Source organism: Puccinia triticina, chromosome 11A (assembly GCF_026914185.1).
Source record: "Puccinia triticina chromosome 11A, complete sequence".
Classification (NCBI taxonomy): Eukaryota; Fungi; Basidiomycota; class Pucciniomycetes; order Pucciniales; family Pucciniaceae; genus Puccinia; species Puccinia triticina.
In genome coordinates, this window is record NC_070568.1 from 559,494 (window position 1) to 581,161 (window position 21,668).

Consider the following 21,668-nt stretch of genomic DNA (forward strand, 5'->3'; position numbering starts at 1 on the left):
TGTGCAGGCTTCAGCTTCCTGCATATCCACAGAGCTTGCTACCAAGTAAGTCATAGGTTTTTTTTTTGGCAAAGATATTGCCAAATGAAAACATGTACATTGAGTGTACCTGTCACACCAAAAAAATGGTTGTTTCATAAGTAACTCCTTCAGAGGTGGGTGCTATGCGCCTGGGAGTTACATTAACTATGTCCCACCACCCTACCCATGAGTGGTAAAGCACTAGTTGCATTGTGTCAAATTGAGGGAGGTTGGAGGGTCCCTGAGGAATGGTTTCCCCCCTTCAATCACAGAGGGACTTTGGTTAGAGCATTTGCATTTGTTGGGTTAAGTTGACAATTTTGGGCAAATTAACCCAACCAGCAATCAAATTGGTCCGGGCTAACCTTGGGTCAACAAACATCAGGTTTGATTTCAGGCTAAGTTCAGCTAAATTTAGCTAGCCTTAACCTGAAATCTAGCCTCCATCTAGGATGGTCTCCAGCTCATTTCAGGTCACTTGAGGCTGAAGCTGACCCAACAAATGTGTTTGCCCACTCAAGCTAGCCTTGGTTAGATAACCTGCCCAAAAACCCAGCCTTACTTGACCCAATAATTTTGTGAACAAATGTGAATGCTCTTAGGCCTGGGAGCAACACTGAAACCAATACAATCCAAGACAGGTATTGGCAATACCATGGATTGTATTGTTTTTTCAATACATGAGAATTTGATACCACGTATTGTATCGACAAACAGATACAATATGATAGTATTGTATTGATTTTTTTTTCTTTCTTTTCTGGGCCATTTGGACAAAATCCAATGGCCCACCCAAGCAATTTATTGAATATTGGATTGGATCGGGGACCCACTCCACGTATCCCAATGCATCTGGATCGTATTGGTTTGCAGATCCGATACAGATACAATGTATTGGAAACAAAACCGATCCAATATCAATAAATACCAATATGTGTATTGGATTGGTTTCAGCGTTGCTGAGAGGGACTCAAATTTAAGTTTGGGTTACCATTTTGCAACAAAATGTAGGTTTGCAAAACCAACCAGCACTTGGATGCATCCAACAGCATCCAACTGATTGTTATGAGCCGTAGTGCGGGCTCCGCAGCGCAGACTCACATGTACATAGACTCACATGTACATAGACTACACGTACATGTCACGGACCATGCTCAAGGTTCAAGAGCCTGGAGATCCAAGCCTCTTCCTCATCCTGCAATCTACCATCTTGGATCCAGAGCCCCCAGAACCCCAGACCCCAGACTCCATCTTCCTCTCCACAGAACAGACCATAACACTGATGCTTGGTGCACCATAGCATCCATTGATTGGATGACTTCCCGTCAAGATCTGGGAGTCTCCCAGAAACAATCTAGAGCCCAAAAAGCTAGATTTCCCTGCAAAAATCTAGACTTTTCGGGTCTCAAGCGGCATCTGGGAGGGTGCCAGATCCCACGGGAATTCACCCATTTCTCTGGCAGCACCCCTTGGAAACTTGTGGTGTAAAAGCATCCATTGGATCAGTTGGTTTCCCAGAAATCCCCTCTGTGGTGTAAGTCTAGTAAGGGGGAAGATGCATACAGACCAAGCAATGTATTACAGTGGAGGACTTCCCGTGCAATCTGGGACCCTTGCAGATGCCGGTTTATACCCAAAAAGTCTAGGGCCCCGTTTGGCACCGATATAATTATAGGTGATATAATTGCTGATTAATTCAATAAAAAATAGAAAATTCAACATAAAGCCTCCAAATTTTTTTTATAGGCAACCTACAGTGCTGGTCTCTTCAACTGTGAAATCAGATTCAACTGATTCAGCCATCTTCAGCACCATAATACCATTATATCACTTTTGACCAAAATGAAGTGATATAATGGTATTATGGTGCTGAAGATGGCTGGATAAGTTGATTCTGGGTTCACAGTTGAAGAGACCAGCACTGTAGGTTGCCTACAAAAAAAATTTGGAGGCTTTATGTTGAATTTTCTATTTTTTATTGAATTCATCAGCAATTATATCACCTATAATTAGGCCCTGTTTGTTAGCGTCATATTACACAGCGTAATAATAGGAAAAATGCTACATTACATGTGGTAAAACATGTATTTTTAGGATAATCTTTTGAAAGTAAACCCTCATAAGGCTTGGAAGTTTACTTCCAAAAGATCAGGCAAAAAAGTACTGTCTTACACAATGTAGGGGGACACGGCAAGATTATTTATTGCGTAATAATCACGCTGCCAAACAGGGCCTTATATTGGTGCCAAACAGAGCCTAGATTTTTGCAGGGAAATCTAGCTTTTTGGGCTCTAGATCACTTCTGGGAGGCCCACAGATCTCAATGGGAAGTTTCATCCACTTCCTGTCAATCTGGAAACCCAGACTCTCTCGGGATAATTTTTTGGTGGGGTAAAAATGAGTGACATCCCAGGTTCACCGCATCTCGCCCGTTCACCAGCGCAACTTCATCATCTGTCAATGATTGACGCCGCCGACCCCCCTACAACCTACCAGAACCCCCCATACAATGGACCTTTGACCAGTGCTACTCACAATCGGGTCCCAGTTGAGCATTGTATGTGTGATCAATGAGGCATGATTAATCTTTTGGTCAGCTGCTCAGAGGGAAAAAAAAAAACAGAAAAAAAATATATTTCTTTTTCTTGGTATTCATCCCTCCGTATCCCCCCCATCTGACTGCCATATTTTTTCAAAAATCCCTCGAGTGATTGGAAATTTTCTGAAAATCTCCTCAATTTTTATCTTTCCTTTCGGTACTTGTTGTGTAAGAATTATTCTTGTTTGCTCTTCCTAATCAGCCCCCAAGACCCTGTGAGCCAAATACTGGAGCCCCAACAGGCCATCTTGGCCCTCGAAATCAGTGAAATGGGACGCCAAAAATTTCAGCACGTGCAAGAAAGACCTAGAAACTTGATGTACATATGTAACTTGCCGGGCCCAAATGACCTGGAAGGTCAAGTCCCCGAATGTGTATCCAAAGGGAGGCCTTTAAGTTTGAGCAAGACTCTACTACAACCGGTGCTCATCTCAACTTTGAACTCATCAGCAACGCCGACGCCGTCAAACAATGCCATCAACATCCTTTATTTAATATCTAAATATTTATGTATATGCTTGGACATGTTTATTCTGAGAGTGACCACTCAAGGGGATTTATGTAAGTAATAGGGTCCTCCGCATGCATACCACCAACCTTGTCTGCCTCTGGATCTCTCTCTTGAGCAGCGATCCCAGCACAAACACGAAAAAATAATACTTTTTCTTCCAACTACATACATAAAAAGTACGTCGATCCTCCGAAGATTTTTTCCTGTTGAAAATATGACCCCGGCTGCCTCTCCAACACCGAGCTCGATCCCTAGCGATGACGATACCGAGAAATCTTTCTCCGGAAGTGAGCTGCCGGTGAATCAAGCTGGACGATGCGGATCTCCGGTTTCGGAAGCCTCTGGCAAGAGTTATGACTTGGATTGGATCGAGGATAGCAAGCTCGAAGCGAGTACGGGAGGCGGGAGGCTAAGATTCTACTTGTTAAAGTTCACGGGCTATGAGGAAATGGAATGGCACGCCGAAGACAACGTCGGCGCGTCCGAACTGATCAGTTGCTACTGGGGTCACATTCAACATGGCAGAGAGGCCTGCATCCGGGCCCAGCAACGTCTGCTCCAGGAGGAGGCCGCACGGAGCGACTCGGAGGACTCGGAAGTTGAGCGAGCCGGCCCGCCTAAGGCTACACGGAGCCCCAAGTTGAAACCGAGGCCCGGGGCGGATGCCGACCCAGACTTGGCGAATTCGAGCTCCGAGGACGAGGTGGACGATGACGATGGGCGGGGCATTTTGACGTTTCAATTACGCGAACCAAAACTCGACAATTCCAAAACGTCTGGAAATCAACACGCTTTGGCGTCCTCTTCCCGGTTCCGCTACACTCCTAGAAATCCGCAGATCAGACGTAAGTCGCCCAGTTGAATCCGCCATTATGTTGCCTTGCATCACATCGAATATGCCAATTGATGTTTCCGCGGGGGGCTTTTGTAGAACTTCTGAAGCTGGCTCCCCTACAAAGCCACCCGCCTCAACATCACCATCCTCGTGATCCGACGGAGGAAAAACGGGTTGCTGATCGACGTCGAAAAGAGTTTGGTAGGCTTTGGAACGCCTCAATGGCCAAAGGAATCGATCCCACTCAGGCTGCGTACTCGTATTCCCCAGCCACAAACCCGGAGCGCGCTAGTAAGTTTAACTCTTTGTCCTTCGACGTTTCCAACGACACTCACCCAATAAAACAATCTTGTTCCGCCGCCTTTTCTGTCAAAAGACAGGGTGACAAAGCACTTGGAGGAGCTTGAAGCTGTAAAGCGTTCACGGTCAAGGCAGCCACGTCTGAAAGTCCTCTTCAGGCAACAGGGCAGCGCCTCTATCATCGCTGGACGAGATACTGCGAGGCCGGATGAGCCAGAAACTATGCATGGTAGCAAAACTAGCGGCCCTAATTCTGGCACTCCGCTGCTCTCCCCCACCACGCGCCCCGCTCCTCTCCCGCACGTCGCCCCTACTCGAGATAGGTTGTCAGACTCGGCGACTGGTCCGCAAGACCTCCGTAGCCAGCCTAGTTTCGGGGCCACGCCACCGGCGTCGCGTTCTTCAGGCCCAACCGTCCCAGCTCCCATGGCTCCAAACCCGAACGATCCACCTCATAACGCCAGAACAAAGACGCCCCTTCAGCCCCCCAAAGACCCGCTGAATCGCATCCAAAGCCATCAGCCTAACATCCCAGAGAGACTTACCGACGCTGAAAAGGAAGAGCGATCTAACCAGTCTCATCCTCATCTTAAACGCAAGTACAGCGAATACCTCCATCGTTCTCACATTAATTTATCCGCTACGAGCACAACCTCAAACCCAATAATGAGGCCATTCGGTTCGACCAAGAAGACCTGTCTGCGACAAATCCCGAAAACCGTCAGATTCTGTTAAAAATAAAGCCGATGACCTTACTTAATTTTCCTTCTCGTTATTTTGTATGATTTTTTTTCTGTCTTTATTTTGTATCGTTGTACAGTGAAACCTTTGTAAGGGCATGCCGTTTTATCTTCGTAAACTGTATAAAGGCATTGCAAAGTGCTCTCGCCCTTTCTTGATTATTCTGCAAATTCACCAGCTGTAAAGGCGTAATCTCTCAGGTCCTGTGATAAGAAACGCATTCTCCCGAAGGGTAAGCCCTTAGAGAGCCTTCTCTGTATTTGCATGGTGATGCCAAATGCAATGAAATCATCTAACACTCTGATGCCGGTCCTTAGACAGTACTCAATGACAAAGTGCGGCCAGACAACCCTGGGTTTGACTCATGAGTTCTGGGACATGTGTAGGGCAACGCGCCCTTCAACGTCAGATGTAGATCTCTGAGGTAATTGTGAACTGGCATCAGTCCTCCAGCAATGAGCAAGGGACATAGCTGGAGCCTTCACATGATCTCACCAAAATGACAATTTGTACCGTAGCTTCGAGGTTTGGTTGTAATGAAACCTGATCTTGAAGGGCCGGTGGCCACAAGGTAGGTCACACAGAAAATAGACATCGTAGGAAAGTGTTTAATTTACTGAAGAAAAAAATAATAATTCAAATAATTCAAAAGCCTCTATCTTGTAGCCACGGTTTGATTTCTTTGGTTATGTGGCCTCTACATAATACTTGATTGAAGTGCAGTTTTAGAATCGCCTGGGATTGTGGGAGATCTAGAATCAAGTCTTCCTTCAATTTCTTTGGCTTCGGTCGATTATGGGAAAGAAAAATGATTGATTGATACAGTTGGGTGGTTTTCCAAGATTCAAGATGATCAAAACAAAATCAGAAAGTCAATACTTTACTGACTCCATGGGGATAATGCAAGTCAGACGCACGTATAAGTCCCCATCGATCCTTGTTCTAAGCGTCCAAATTTGCCCTAAGCCGGGTTTCATGACTGAGTAAACTGGCAGGCTGTTGTAGGGTGTCGTTTTTGTGATGCAGCACTTCAAAGGGTTCTGTTCAGTAGTGATGGGGGCTCTCCACACCCGATCGGGAATATTGAATTCGTAAACTTTCTTTGGGGGATGTTGGACATTCGAGTTGTGGTTTATCCTTCAAGTTTCTTTGGGAGACTTGATCGAATCGTTCACCGTGGGTTTTTCTTGGGCCACGCTGCTCGGCCAACGTCCATGTGCACTCGATCCGAGTAATCCATGATAGCCACATAGAGCGGGTCGGAGGGCGAGGGGCTTCGAATCCGCTTGGACTGCTTCCTTCGTCGATCAGCCGTGTTGTTACTAGGCTTTGAGGGTGTTCTTTCTGCGGTTTTCAGCGTTCGAAGTCTCAAATTGCGTGAGTCGCAGCGCTTGCCAGCCGTTCGCATTATGCATCGACCCTACATAGTGACCTTATGCATATGTAACCGCAGAGCATCCCGACGGGGGGCAAACTTCTACGTAGGCCCAATCCCAAACACGTGAAATTGGACAATCATTTAAATATTTGTGGGGAGATATTATCATGTTTGTGTTTTAATACATCCTACACTCTTTGTTTAGATAAATAGATTAGGTCTTCTCATCATGCCATCCTAGCCAGCTATGAGGATCTCATGCATTTCGAAATACATATGTAACTTGCGACTTGCAAGATGTGGGTAATCCTTTGTTGAACTCATCCAATCATCAGCAGTCTGCTTCGAGTGGACCCTGATATGTGAGTTGCATCGCATTAATCAGGCGCCTGCGTTGCAGAGTGGTGGGTGCACTCTTTGCGCCTACCGGCGTTGTTGGCCGGGCTGCTGTTGACTGTTCCGTCGGGTTTGTTGGGTGCTCAAGGTTGAGCCACTGTGCAGCTCATGCTACATCGATATGTACAATCATCCGCCGACCCTGCAGTATATAAGTGACGTCTTCGCAAAGAAAGACCATCATCAAGCAGGCTCAGTTTTTCGTATAAAGTTTCTGTACAAGCACTAAGCAGGACAAAAGACGTTGGGCACCTGATTGGGTTCTTTCATAGATTGATGAGCTCAGCGATCCTAGTGGTCCACCGAAGATGTTGGTCACGGCCACAGCTGGTACATAAATATACATAGACCAAATTTTGCCCCACTGCCTTGACTGTTGATAACGGCGGGCATACATACACAGTAGATATAGAACAGGCACTAGGCCAAGAACCTCGAAGCCTACCGGCAATCTTTCCCTAAAACTGTACCGGCCCCTAAATTTCTTCTCCCAAAAGATCTTTAACAATCAGACATGCTCACCAAGCGTTTTCGTCCAACCAAACCCCTGCCCAAAAAGCAAAGTCAGGATGACGATGAGTATGAATCGACATCGTGCAGTAGCCTAGACTCCGACATCGGGCCTTCGCGGGTGCCTAGTAGTACGTAGCATTTCACCTAAATATCGAATATTCGCTTATTTTGAGACTCGCTGAAAACTGATCGGATTGGGATCATCATCAGAGCGCCATAGAGACGGTGCGACTATCAGGTCCTCCTCCCGGTTGGCTACACCCCTCCGGGGCGCGAGTCAGTTCTATCTCGACAAGCTCGATATTGACGCACGTCTAGGATGTTATTTATGAGGGTCTAATAAGCTTGTCTCTTCCAGCCAACCGCCCACGCCATAGCAGAACTCAATGTTCTACCGTTTCGCCGGGCGGCGACTTGTCACCCCCACGAATTCTCAGATCAGGAAAAAAGGTTCCACAGTGCCAGAATGGAAATAAATCGCCCGAAAATCGACCGGGTTTGTGTCTTCTACAGAAATCTAATGTAGTCAAGCTGAATGGACACTAACTGTTGGCGTTCAACTTACGTTATAGCTTCAATCTCAAGAAGAGTCAGCACTGCGACATCGGCCGCCGAACTGAAGAAGCTTGAAAAAGAAAGGGCTAAGAAAGCAGGATCGACCACAAATCAAACGGGTTTGTGTTTTCCATAGGAATCTAGTGAAGCAAAGCTGGATCCTAATTGTTTATGTTCGATTTACGTTTAGCTTTAACCTCAAGAAGAGTCAGCAATGCGACATCGGCCGCCGAACTGAAGAAGATTGAAAAAGAAAGGGCGAGGGATGCAGAGAAGGGCCGCGAGTCCATAGTCGCACAGCTCAGCGATCGAATCTTGTCTGGGCTCGTGTCTATGGGTAACGTTTCGAGGGACGTTGCACAGGTCTGTTCGAGCAAGCTTGGCTGGAGTGAGGAAGAATGGAAGGCCTGCATGAAAGACTCGAAAATCATAGTGTATGAACCCCTTGAAGCAGAGGTTCTTCCAACTCGAAAGCGTGCATATTCGTCGGCCAGAAAGCCGCTTTCGCATGCGTTGAAGGACTGGAGTGCACCTCTCGAAGTGGATGCTCTCAGCTTATGCATCACGAAAGCTGGAGCAATCAGAGTGTGCTTTCAAAATGGCGATCACGACAACTACAACTTTACGTCCCAACCTGAAGGACGTACGTCCCAGCCAGAAAGGCGTATGTCTCAACTCGAAAAACGTCTCACTTGGCCACAAGTCGATGATCTCTCTGAGGTCAGATCTGTGTTTGTTCATCGGAACGTCATCCAAGAATTTCTTTCCGAAAGATCGCCGGTACTTGATCTTGTTCGAAAGGAGCCTCGGGTACAATTTTTCAGTAAGCTTCTTTTAATACTTATACGCCTTCAAATCGCATATGTTAACGATTGGAGTGACAACATTGGATTGGACACAAACAGCTTTCGGGGGTGGCAAAGCACCTACATCGTTAAACTCGCCACAAGTAAACCCCCGAATTGAATTGGTCCTCCGCGCAGGCAAGTAAGGAAAACTTCTTCTTGGATCCAACTTTGACCACTGATCTCGATTTCATTTCCCTGATTCAGGCGCGGTTATTGTACCGACTTTCGACAGTCTCTTCAAAAATTCTACGGATGACGATAAGAAACGCCGGCAGTGTTTCAAGAAAATTAAGGACGTATGCCATGTCAATCCATTCGTCAAGATCTGCTTGCACCCGGCGATGAAAACGCAGCTCGCCAAGAAACTCGGAGAAGGTAAATCGGATTTCGACATGGACCTTCTCATCGATTTTCTAACGCAAGAGTTCGACTTTCCCGAGGAAGGTGGAGGCAAGTCGTTGGGAGCTTGGATCGGGCTTGATCGAAATATCATCTCTTGGCTATGGTCGGACCCTGTTGAATCCCGCTACGAGGACTGTGACGACGAAGCCTTCGAAGTCGCAATGATCGTTAAGACCATGAAACAAATCCAGAAAGAGTGCTACACTGACTTCAGAAGGTTTATCATTGCTATCCCGGATGAGCACCTATTCGCAGATCGAGTCTCGTGGGAAGGTGTAAGTATTTGTCGTCTATTTTATGTAGTGCAAATCTCACTTTACCTGACTGGAGATCTTTTTCGTCTTATCAGATTGAATTGATGAAGATTAGCCAATTATCCGAATTACTTCCCTGCGGTCTAGTTTGACCCAAAGGTTTCCTTCAGAATGAAACTGCTCCAAGCCGAGCCTATGATATACTTATGATTGGTTATCCTGTATTAACACTAGCAAATTCTGTTACTTTGAAAGTAGTGCCGCAAAATGATAGCAGGCTGTGGTTTTATTTTGTTTGATTGTTATCTGCTTTACCAAACCTGGTTTTAAATGTAGAGAAGTCTATTCATGTGCTCTTTTCTACCACTCCTTAGTGTTTTATTACTCTCAAATATACCCGCTTGAATGTATTATCAGGCCCTGATTGTCTGCGTGATATACGAAGTGTAATTCAGCAAAGAAACCACCCGTGGCCACTACACCCTGCTGTAGTATACGTAGTATGGCATAAGACCTTTATGGTACGCATAGGGGTTACTTCCCGCGGGAATAGCACTGTTCACGTAAGCTAAACATCAGCAAGATTGAAATAAAGTTTATCCCATTGTGCCAGCCAATTTGGCTGGGAAAGTATGCTGATGTATATCTCTCACATGGTCATAGATTTCTTACGTGAACAGTGCTAATTAATCAAGTTCCAGCGTGTCCAGCCCCACCCAAATTCCGGCCATTCAGCCCTTTGATTTTTGCTCTAAGTCCCGCACCTCCTCCCCATCCCCTGTATACCACATCACCCGCCATCACTCACCCACCAGCACCCCATATCACCCACATGACCTCCCGCATCACGGGCGTTACATACATACAACACACCACACACCATAAACCATAAACACACACCATACTGTAATAGCATACCTGACTCACCCGGCTCTGAATCAGATGTAATAAAAAGTGTTTGAAACTCACCTCAAGACTTCCAGTGCAGCTTCCTGCTTATATACCTCTACTAACTTGGCGCAATGATCTTCCTTCTATTGGTACCCGCCCAGGGGTGCCAGGTGCGGGTGCGGGTATCCTGAATCCTGGGTTTTTAAGGCGGGTACCCGGGTACCCACACAGCAACGGTGGGCCAATACACTAATGTTATTTGTTAGTGTAGTGTATTTTAGCCAAAACCAGCTAACAATAACAACATTTTCTGTTATCTTGTTTTTTTGTTGCTAACAATACAGGAACTTGCCCAGGAAATAGTGATGGATAACAGCAATAACTGTTATTTTATCCTGTTAGTAGCAATAAAAGGCCTGTTATTGTTGTTATTGCTGTTATTTCCTGTTATTGTTAGTATGGATACTTGTATCTCAGATAACAAATAACATGAATTTGTGAGTGAATAAAATGGCTACACTAACAGTTATTGTCCAATAACGTTAGTGTAGTGCAGTGGCCCATTGCTGCACACAGGTACCCGCCCCAAATGTCCCCTCAATGACCGGTGTGGTAGACGGAAAAGTGAAAAATCAAAAGTTTTTTCGCATACATATATTTACTCACAATACGCCTCAAGATACCATCAAACAGACCTCAGAAATGGATTCTACGGCCAATTTTACCCCTAGTCACCACTGAAAGCATCACCTGAACCCCGCTGGATTGGAACCTACACTTCTTTGGACACTGGACACCCATCACACGTTCAACATACCCAGTCACCAGCCTGTCACCAGCCTCAATTCAAGGATCACAGCATTATGCTTATACAAATCACAGGATACAAACATACATCTCCCCATCAGACTGCAGTCATTACATATTATCAAGTACTCTTCTATTTCCATATTATGATGTCATCACACACTGACTCTGCAGCCTCAGACTTCATTTATGCACCCCCTGCATCCACCTGTCAACTCATGCAGTCTACTGTCACTTTACGCAGCCTTCATGTGGCCCTACTGCATTCTTATGACATCATTTATGTACCCCTGACACATTATGACATCATTTGTATCTACTCCCACCAGCTAAAATCCCTCACACTGTTGTCTAGATTAGTCAAAACCCTAACCCACAAGCCCTCTGGGGCTCCACTTTTGTCTATATAAGGAGCTCCCTCCTCCCCAGTTGTCAGCTCCTGAGTTCATTACTCACCAATCACAGTCACCCCAACATTTACAGTTCAGCCTTATATATATACTTAAACAACCTACATAACAACCCTTACATTAACAATAACAACAATTTATTCAGTGTCATCAACAAGCTCATCTTGAACCAACCAACCCTATCACTTCATTAAAACTTGCCAAGCTTACCTTGGTGGGTCTTGTTATCTGATAGTATAGAAGGGCAGAGTTTGCACCTCCATCATCCCCTTCTCCATTCAGCAAAAGGTTCTCAGGAACACTTTTGAGTCTTACAAGGGAGTCCCCAACGTGATAGGATAATCTTGTTTGATCGACAACGGATAATCAATTTCAACCATATAACCTTGAAATACATTGTCTACGGATCTCAACTTCGAGCGGAAAAAGGAATCAAATTCATCAACAAATCTATCAAACTCAACGGCATATTCAGTTATTCTGTTGAACGACTAGTCGACTTTTAGGAACATCCAAAGGACCGATTACGAACCTCTGAAAAGAAAACTTAACCATCCGAACTGAAAAGAGTATCTCGAAGGAAGCAGCCAGTTATAAAACCTCAAGAAGGGCAAGAGTAAGACCTGAAGAATTTGGATAACTAGGATCCTGTTAGAAGAGAACTCCGGAATTGTTTGAAGAAAACAGCTGTTTATAAAACCTTAAGAAGGGCAAGTGTAAGACCTGAAGAATTTGGATAGGCAGAGACTGTTTGAAGAACAATCTCAGAACGGTAAAGTTATTTATATCAATTATTAAAAGAAAACCCCCAATTTGCCCTGGTAAAGAGACCAGAGACCAGATATTATTGTTTCTTTTTCAGAGCACAGTAACAGGTAGCAGCGGATATTCATATTACAAAACCAGGAATCAACACGAACCGGCATGAGTTTACCGTTCAGTCTACCAGATATGGAGAGCGGATTTGCTCCCTCCACCCCGTTTAGAAACAGAACATTGACAGGAACTTCGGGACTGAATTGGAATTCGGAATCTACAAATCCACCTCCACCACCTAGGAAAGACAAGGGAAAGGGACCAGAGAATCAATTCAGAGAGCAGACTGAAGAGGACTTATCAGACACTGATGAAACTCCACAACCCGAAAATATACCCCCAAGACAAACAACTCCACGACAACGACCTTCTGGGTACGGAATCCACAATACAGAAAATCAGCAAGAATATATGTTTCAGCCTCAATTTCAACAACAACAAATACCGATGCAAAATCCGCAACCTATGTATTATTACCCCCAACCAATACCCCAATCAAAGCCAGTCATCATCAAAGAACCTGGGCTTTTCTACGAGGGTAGCCAGTTTATGAAGTTCCTGCAACAATTCGAGCGAGCGGCATATGGTCACGGAGCGTCGGATCGCGAGAAAGCAATCCAGATACCACGATTCATACGAACAGAAGAGTTAAAGTGCCAGCTTGAGGAAATGGATGGGTACGATGATTATGATTGGAAGAAGCTTCGAGCGGCAATGGTCAAAGCCTGGGGTGACCTCGATAATACGATCATGTATACTGTGGACGACCTTATCAAAGTAGCTAAGCAGCAAGCTAAAGAAGGAATTTCAAGCTATCGGGATTATAAAGCGTACCTTGCAAAATTCACCCCGATCCTCAAGTATCTAGTAAAGAACAAACATATCAACAAAGACGATGACGCCGGTTTACTATTCTTAAGTGCCTTCTCGACAGAAAGCCAACGAAGCATTAAACGCACACTCATCAATAAAAATCAGCTTCCGAAGGCCAAGGATGGAAGTAACAAGGCACCAAAATGGGAAGACTTAACAAAGGCCGCGGAAACAGAGGTACAAGTTGACGAAGGTTACACAAATTTCTCCAGTTTCTCCGAATCCACGCGCATCATGCAGAAGGATTTGGATCTTAAGAAAGGCGACGGAAAGCGACGAGAGCAGATGCTAAAGGAAAGCCCAAGCAATAAGGAGGTAGAACAGAAACTACAAGAAGTACAGCAGGAGCTTGCCACGCTTAAACAACAGATCAAGAATGGAGCACCCACCGGCTATAATCGGCAAGGACCATCAGAAAAACAAGAATTCAACCGCGGAAATGCTCGGCCGTCAACCCCGCTATATGAAGCCCAGAACTGCTTTTATTGCAAGAGAGAAGGACACCCTACCTATCAATGCCCAGAAGCAGCAAAAGACATGAAACAAGGCTTGGTGAAGCGAATTGGTAAAGAATGGTATTTACCTGACGGCCAGCAAATACCGTGGGTACCTTCGAGACCAATACGATCAGTGGTTGCAGGAGCATCAGCCGAACCTCGAATGCAAGAAGCCATCAAGAAATTGGCGGACTCACAGCAAACTGAAAATGGGAACACGGCCTTCATGAAAGCCTCAGTACAAACCATCCATTGGAGCCCTCCTACCTTAGGCGCGGAAAACTTCATGAGATCTCATCCTGTCACTAGGTCAGAAGCTCAAAAAGGCCGACGCGAAGTTAGGATCCAGGAACCAGAAAAAGATGCCATGGATATTGATCGTGAAGAAGAAGTGGACAGATCACCAAAAGAAACTCCAAAAAAGGCGCCTGAGAAAGTCTGGAGCCGGGAACGAGTACCGACAATCCTGAAAAGAGACTCACCAGAGGAAGCCCTACTACAGGACTTGGACAATGTCAAGATTCCCACAACGTTTGCACAACTCACTACGATATCGCCTTCATACACAGAACAGATCATAGCAAAATTACAGGGACGTCTGTCAGGCAAGAATACCTCCACCACCTACATCGCAACTGAAGCGGCCAAAGTAGCTGCACCAATGACCACCTTACCAGAGGAAGAAGGACCTTCAGATCCATGCTACTACAGTTGTGCCCTGGGATACGTAACCGCGCAAGTTGGGGGAGAAAAAGTCAACTTTATGGTGGATTCCGGTTCTATGGTCAACGTCATACCCCGATCAGTAGCGGAGGACTTGGAGCTAGAATCTGTGATAGTGAACATACCCATGCAAGGTGTTGGTGGAGCCAGATGCGACATTACCGGCGTAGTCGAGAACTGCCCAATACAGATCGGCCGATTTTCCGGACCCGCTCACCTCTTTATATCACCAAAGGCTCAAGATTGTATTTTAGGGCGACCTTTTCTATTTGATTACGATTGCACTTTAGAATACCACGAAACAGGGGAGACTCTCACGTTTCAAGGAAACAAGGGTCGGCGAATTTCGGTACCATTGGCTCGAACCGGACAAGGACGAGGATGGGATAATCGAAAGGATCTCAGTACCAATAGTATGAAATCAGTCCCAGCATCAGAACCTAGCGATAACGAAGAACATCGAATGTTTAAGAAGAAGCCGAATCAGCATTTTTTATAACTACCGGCATCCAGCTAGGGAGTAATTTGCTTCAGCTAGTCAAGCAGGTTATATCTCGGACGCCGGGTTCTCTCGACTGGCCTAAATCATTTCTCCTAAAAAACTTTCAACAAACATCAAAACAGACAAAAATATTTTTTTCTAAAATCCTATCACTCATAGAGAATATTCTTATCATTTTCTTTACGCTATTGAAAATCTGTAACATTAGAAAAGACTCACTACCAGTTCCAGAAACAGTGCCTTCGGAAAAACCCGGCATTTTTGGATTAACTCCTTCAGTCAACACCACTAGAATACCGAAACCGGACAGCAACTCACAACAGCTTCTTGGATCCTTACTTACTAAAGGTTTGGGATCAAGGTTTCAAGATGGATTGTGCCAGAGTTGGAGGGACGGAAGCTTGTGGTGCATGACAAAGTATAAACCTGTAGCAAAGAAAATCAGACCAATCAATCAACCAATTCCACAAGCACTGAATCCACCTCTTCAAAGACCACCGCTATCACGAGATCCCTACCAAACACCTCTTACGCCTCATCCACCAGACTTTAAGCCTACCGCTAGGATTACGGAAGAACGCTTGAAGGTAGTAAACTTTGGACCCGACGGATGGCTGTGGGAGGAGGAATTAAAATTGTTCAAGCATTTAATCGTGATTCGAGAAAAAGCTGTGGCCTTCACGCCGGAGGAAAGAGGACTCTTGAAACATTCATATGGTTTACCATATGTCATACCGGTAATTGATCATGTACCATGGCAGAAGAAACCGATTCCAATCCCAGCAGCAATCAAAGACGAATACGTGGAGCAAGTACGGGAACGGGTACGGAATAAACTCTACGAGCAATCAACGTCAAGTTACTCTAGTCCGGTTTTTTGCGTACTCAAACATGACGGGAAGTTAAGGATAGTTCACGACTTACAAGAAATGAATAAAGTCACCATCAAAGACGCAGGGCTACCACCAGCAACAGAAGAGTTTGTGGAATCCTTTGCCGGACGAGCCTGTTATGGATTAGGTGATATTATGGGTGGATATGACGAAAGGGAATTGGCCCCGGAATCAAGACCTCTCACCACCTTTGATACTCCGTTAGGAAGATTTCAACTCACCAGACTTCCGCAGGGCGCAACCAATTCAGTAGCAGTCTATCAAGCACAAATGATGTGGATTCTCCAGGATGAGATACCCGACCACGTAGGCGTATTTATTGACGATGGTGGTATCAAAGGGCCAAGTTCCACATACAATGATGAAGTTTTAGAAGAGAATCCCGGAATTCGACGTTTTATCTGGGAATACGCTCAAACGCTGGAAAGAATCTTATTCCGAATTGAAGAGGCGGGACTCACTATCTCAGGAAAGAAATTTGCATGCTGCGTACCTGCTTTGGATATTGTGGGTCATGTGGTCTGCAAAGAAGGACGAAGGGTTTCAGATCAGAAGAAGAATAAGATAACGACATGGCCAACTCCCAATAACGTCACGGAACTCCGAGGCTTCATGGGAATCGTAACTTATGTCAGGATTTTCGTCAGGAATCTGTCTGAAATAGCTGCTCCACTCCGAAGGCTGACACGAAAGGACGTAGAATGGCTCTGGGACAAAAGCTGTGACGATGCCTTCAATCAGCTAAAAGAGATAATTGGAGAAGATATCACCCTGAAGAACCTTGATTATTCGAAAGACGCAGGGCTTATTGTTTTAGCAGTGGACTCCAGTTTCATTGCGGCCGGTGCAGTACTCTCACAACAGGAGCTTGAAACCGGATTAAATCAACCAGTATTGTACGAATCAATTGTGTTTTCGCCAGTCGAATCGAAATATTCACAGCCTAAACTGGAACTCTGTGGGGTGGCACGAATCCTGAAAAAACTACAAACGCTCTTATGGGGTCAACATTTCAAACTCCAAGTGGACGCGCAGTCCCTAATTCAAATGATCAACTCACCTTCACTTCCAAATGCCCCCATGACAAGATGGGTAGCATTCATCCAACTTTTTTCGTTCGAAATGGTGCATAAGCCAGGGAAAACGTTCACGATGCCAGACGCCTTGTCCAGACGTCCAATAAGCGACGAAGAGGAAGAATTCTACAATGATACGGAAGACTTTGACAAGGAAGAACCCCTAATCAAAGCCTGCTCATGGTATAACATAATTTCAGCCTCAACGGAACTATTGGAGTGGGAGACTTCTGGTTTCTGGACAGACCTCAAATATTATCTACAAACACTGCAGAGACCTTGTTCTATGGATCTGGAGGACTTTCAGAAACTTAAACGAAAATCGGTTAACTATTTTATCCAGAATGGACGACTCATGAGAAGACATTCACCCATGCCACAACTAGTGATCTCCAAGATATCCTACCAGAGCAAGTTATTACGAATGGTTCACGAAGATCTAGGACACCGGGGACTTGAGGAAACATACCAGCGATTAGTCTGCCGATTTTGGTGGCCAAGTTTGAAGAAAAAAGTCAAATTATGGGTACATAGCTGCGAACCTTGTCAAAAGAGGGACCCATTAGTTCCACGAGAAATACGGCACCCCACAGGAGAGAGTAGCTTATTCGGACGAGTAGCTTTGGACGTCTGTCATATCAAAGCTGAACGGTACAAGTACTTGCTAGTAGCACGGGATGATTTGTCTGGATGGGTTGAAGCAGCTCCTCTGGTGAAACTGACAGCCGCAACTATTGGAAAATTTCTCCTTGAAGAATGGGTCTATCGATATGGCGTAATCAAAGCGGTGACGGCAGACAATGGACCGGAATTCAAGAATGAATTCATCAAAGCAGTCGAAAAGATTGGAGCAGTATTTAGGCCTCCTACACCTTATTATCCTGAAGCCAATGGTATGATTGAAAGAGGACATCGACCCATTAAAGACACCCTAATCAAGATGTGTGGCGAATCTGGTGGGAAATGGAGGGAATATCTGCCTTTAGTACTCTTTGCTGACAGAATTTCGACAAAACGCACAACGGGATATTCACCTTACGAGCTGGTGTTCGGCCAGAAAGCGGTTCTCCCGGTTGACTTGGAAATGGACACTTATCTGGGGATTGATTGGACTGAAGTCAGCACCACGGAACAACTCTTGGAGGCAAGGACTATGCAACTGGAACGTCGAGAAGAAATTCTAGGGATAGCTCACGAAAAGTTGATGAAGGTCAGAAATTCATCTGTTCGATACTGGGATCGACGAATGGCAGCAAGACTTCGGAAGCCGTTAGATCCAGGAGAACTAGTTTTGGTCTACAACAAAAGCCTGGAGGATCAGTGGGGAAAGTTGTTTGCAAATCGATGGAACGGACCTTTTCGGATCAAGCAACAACTACCCAAGGGTTCCTATATCTTGGAAGAATTGGATGGGACTGAACTCAAGAGGGCTTATGCAGCTTCACATATCAAACGGTTTTACCCTTGAGGACGTGAACTAGCAGACATTCAGGAGGATGAGGATCCATCTCAGCCGGAGCCTGCAGACGACGAAATGGAGGAAGTATCTGGCAACAGTTCGGATGGTGGATCATCAGATGGCTCTGACTGAGCTGGATCACACCTACCAGGGTTGTTGTTTAAGTTGGGGGAGGAAAAAAGACCTGCTCCTGACAAAGTCACTCTTTAAATAATTTCAATTGTCAGTTCAGTGGATATCAGGACCATCTTTTCAAACCAAAGCAAAAACTCAACATAAAACAACAACAAAAAAAAAAAAAAAAAAAAAAAAACCTCACACAGCTTCTATACTGTTCCTTCTTCTCCATTTCTCTTATCTTTTTTCTCTCTCTTTCTCTCTCAGTGGTATGCTTACAGGGAAGGTTGGGGACAACCTGTTTAAGTTGGGGGAGGGGGGTCTGGGATGGATTAATTTCAAAAATGAAAAGAACAAAAGACAACAATAAAATAAAAATAACTAATCATCTTTATCCTTAGGGTTCTGGGGGTTTTACAATTTTTTTTTTTGAGTTTTTTAGGATTATCTATCGATTTTTTTTTGAGAAGGATACGTTTTACCCCGGGTACTCTGGACAAAAGATTAGTAACAACAAAAAACTAGGAAAGAAACAAGCCAGAGGATCAGTATTGTGGGTGTAAGCAGGTGTAAAAAGAGGAGGAAACTCACGAAGGAACTAGTCATCGTAGCCAGCTTGACGCATGGTAGATCGAAACTCTTTGGATACGACCTGGAAGATGTGAACTCGCTGGATTCGACCGTTGACGACCTCGTTGGGAATCTGCTGGCAGTAGGGTACGAAGGCTCAAGCAAAAGTGTGATAGAGCCTAGTATAGGCCTCGGAGTCGATTGCGAAACGAGCACGATGCTCGATAGCTAAGGGACGATGGGGCTCCAGGAGAGCTTGGACTTGGAGGTCGCTTAAGAAGGGGTAATCCTCGATCGGGGGTTGACCAATGATGGAGGGGGTGGAAGCACGAGAAATGCTACTCATGCTGACGTCGTCCGCCAGATCAGTCTCTGTGACACCATCGGCATCGGCCTCACCATTGGCATCATCAACGCCGTCGGCATCGGCACCACCTTCAGGATCAACGGCATCAACCTCGATGGGTTGATGACCGTTGGGCTCGTTACCAGTAGGCGCGGGCTGGTTAAGCCAGTCGGGTAAGGTGGTCCACGTATCATCCCACTCAGGGGGTGGAGGGACCTGTTCAGGAGGTGCAGAAAGTAATGAGCGGCCGGGTAAGAAGCAGGTGATAGAGTAAGGAGAAGGACGTACACCACCCGACCACTCAATAAGGAGGTCCATCCCATCATCGGCGCGATCGGTCTCGGCAGTAGCTTCCCCGGATTGAGATGAGCCTGACGCACCCGAACCCTGGGAACGATCCCCATACTCGGCCGAGGAATGAGACCCGTACTCGGACGAATCTGCGATCGAGTTTCGACAGCTGATAGCCGGCGAAGTGAGGTTGCTGGGACGAGGAGCAGCCGGTACCAGCCACTCGTCGCCTATGACAACTCGGTTGGATACTAAGAACTGTGTGGCGAAGATCGGTGGTCAGGAACTCGCATGGAAAAAAAAAGGGAAGAGAAAGATTGACTCACTGGATTGTCGGCTTCGTCGGAAGCGGGTTGATAAACGGGCGAGTTGGGATGCGATCTCTCACCCGGGAGGCGAGGTTGGTATACTGGAGACGCCTGGCCGGGACTGGCTGCATCCGCACCCTGAAAGCGGGGGTGGAGGCCCACCAACCCGGGGGGAACCCGCGACGGGGAGGGCGACGGGGTCCGGAGTTCGGACGGGGAATCCGGACGATCACTGGATGCGATAATCTGAAGTAACCGAAGAATGGAGTCAGTATCGGATCGGATAGCTTACAGCGGTCCGGATATACAACTCACCGAAGCCACTTGGGCCATCGCCGATCCGGCAACGACAAAAGGCCGATGATCCGGAGAAGCCGGGCCATCAGCTGAGCGATTGACTCGGGTTCAAGGTCGATTGGGGCGGTTGAACGCTTCCAAACGCTGGCGGGACCATTGGAACCATGAAGGACGAATCACCCCGCCTCTGTACATAGGCCCGTCCATGATAAGGATAGGGTTGTGTACAGAGGAACCTGGCTAGTAGCAGAACAACCAACACGGGTCAGCAGTGCAACAGGACGGCAAGCTACTGGTATGAGGAACAAAATGGACGCACTCGAGTTGAAGCGCTAGCAGAGGCCCCGTGGGCTCGTAACGGGTAAGGGGACGGGGAAAAGTAGGTACAATAGTAGGGTCTGTTGGACATGGTAGCAGACAAAAGTAATAAGCCTAGAAAAGTAGTACTGGGGAGGAGTGAGGTGGATGATGAGGTGGGAGGAGGCGAGGGGAACCTTTTTTATACTCACCTCAGATTCTGTGAGGACTCATAGGGACTTAAGGACCCGTAGTCCTTTTGCCCCATGCGCGGGCTCTGAACGGAGGCCACAGACCATTGGTAACTAGAGGTTGGATCGTTCGACTCGACCGAATAGGAACCCCAGATAGAGTCGAGCCGGACGGCGTGCGGGGCCATCTCTCCCTCCGGAACAATACGTACTCAAACCCACGGCCAGGTCTTGAGAAGCCGGCTGTTGTAGGAAGCGGAAAGAATGCGGCAATTAGTCTTACCGTCTTAGGGCCGGCCGCTATGAGATCGCCGGCTGGAAACCAACCTTGCCGGCGAAGGCAGCCCAATCAGAAACCCCAAAGACCTGTCAGATTCGGTGGTGCGAGTGGGGCTGGTAATAAATCTGACGGCTGCATCAGCCAACGTAACGGCCACTCAGCTGTCGAGGAAGAACACGAACGCACTTACTTCGAAAATGAACCCTGCTCACTAGCAGGGTTCAGTCTAGCTGCAGGCTTGGATGGTGCAAGACCTCGAAGGCGGCGGTTGACCATTGGCGGCGGTGATGTATCCGAGGGAATCGGAAGGTCGGCGAAGTTGTGTATGGGTCTTGAACCCCAAACCCATACGCCTTGAACTCCTGAATAAGCCATACCCCCGAAGGGGGTACGACCGACACACATACACACTCGAGACCCAAATGCGGGGTCGGAATAGCTATTGGACGGGTACGACCAACACTAAGTACCCGGGCCCAAAGCCCGATCAGTCAACCATCAAGAACGGGTACGAGTCCCCGATCACTACTCGACACTCGAGGCCCGCGGCCTCGACAGCGCGCACCCTGAGGCGCTGGAGCAGCAGCTGCGGCCGCCACCATAGCACAAGCAGCACCATTGCGCAACTGCGCAACTGCGGACTGCGGACTGCGCGCAGCACTTAGACTCCC

At 46.5% G+C, this 21,668-nt stretch overlaps 3 protein-coding genes across 3 annotated transcripts; 2 read left to right on the forward strand and 1 right to left on the reverse strand.

Moving 5' to 3' along the window:
- Positions 1-3,345: 3,345 nt before the first annotated feature.
- On the forward strand, positions 3,346-5,001 carry PtA15_11A50 (uncharacterized protein; the record flags this gene model as incomplete). The annotated part of the gene is made up of 3 exons (XM_053161426.1): positions 3,346-3,976; positions 4,063-4,257; positions 4,343-5,001. The coding sequence occupies 3 exons, from the start codon at positions 3,346-3,348 to the stop codon at positions 4,999-5,001; spliced, it is 1,485 nt and encodes a 494-aa protein (XP_053024918.1).
- A 1,177-nt stretch (positions 5,002-6,178) lies between these two features.
- Positions 6,179-6,415, reverse strand: PtA15_11A51 (uncharacterized protein; the record flags this gene model as incomplete). Its single annotated transcript, XM_053161437.1, has 1 exon — positions 6,179-6,415. The coding sequence occupies one exon, from the start codon at positions 6,413-6,415 to the stop codon at positions 6,179-6,181; it is 237 nt and encodes a 78-aa protein (XP_053024919.1).
- Positions 6,416-7,295: 880 nt separating this feature from the next.
- Positions 7,296-9,505, forward strand: PtA15_11A52 (uncharacterized protein; the record flags this gene model as incomplete). The annotated part of the gene is made up of 8 exons (XM_053161447.1): positions 7,296-7,422; positions 7,505-7,570; positions 7,653-7,790; positions 7,867-7,968; positions 8,040-8,672; positions 8,755-8,832; positions 8,902-9,374; positions 9,449-9,505. 8 exons carry the CDS (start codon positions 7,296-7,298, stop codon positions 9,503-9,505), a joined length of 1,674 nt encoding a protein of 557 aa, XP_053024920.1.
- Between the last annotated feature and the right edge of the window lie 12,163 nt (positions 9,506-21,668).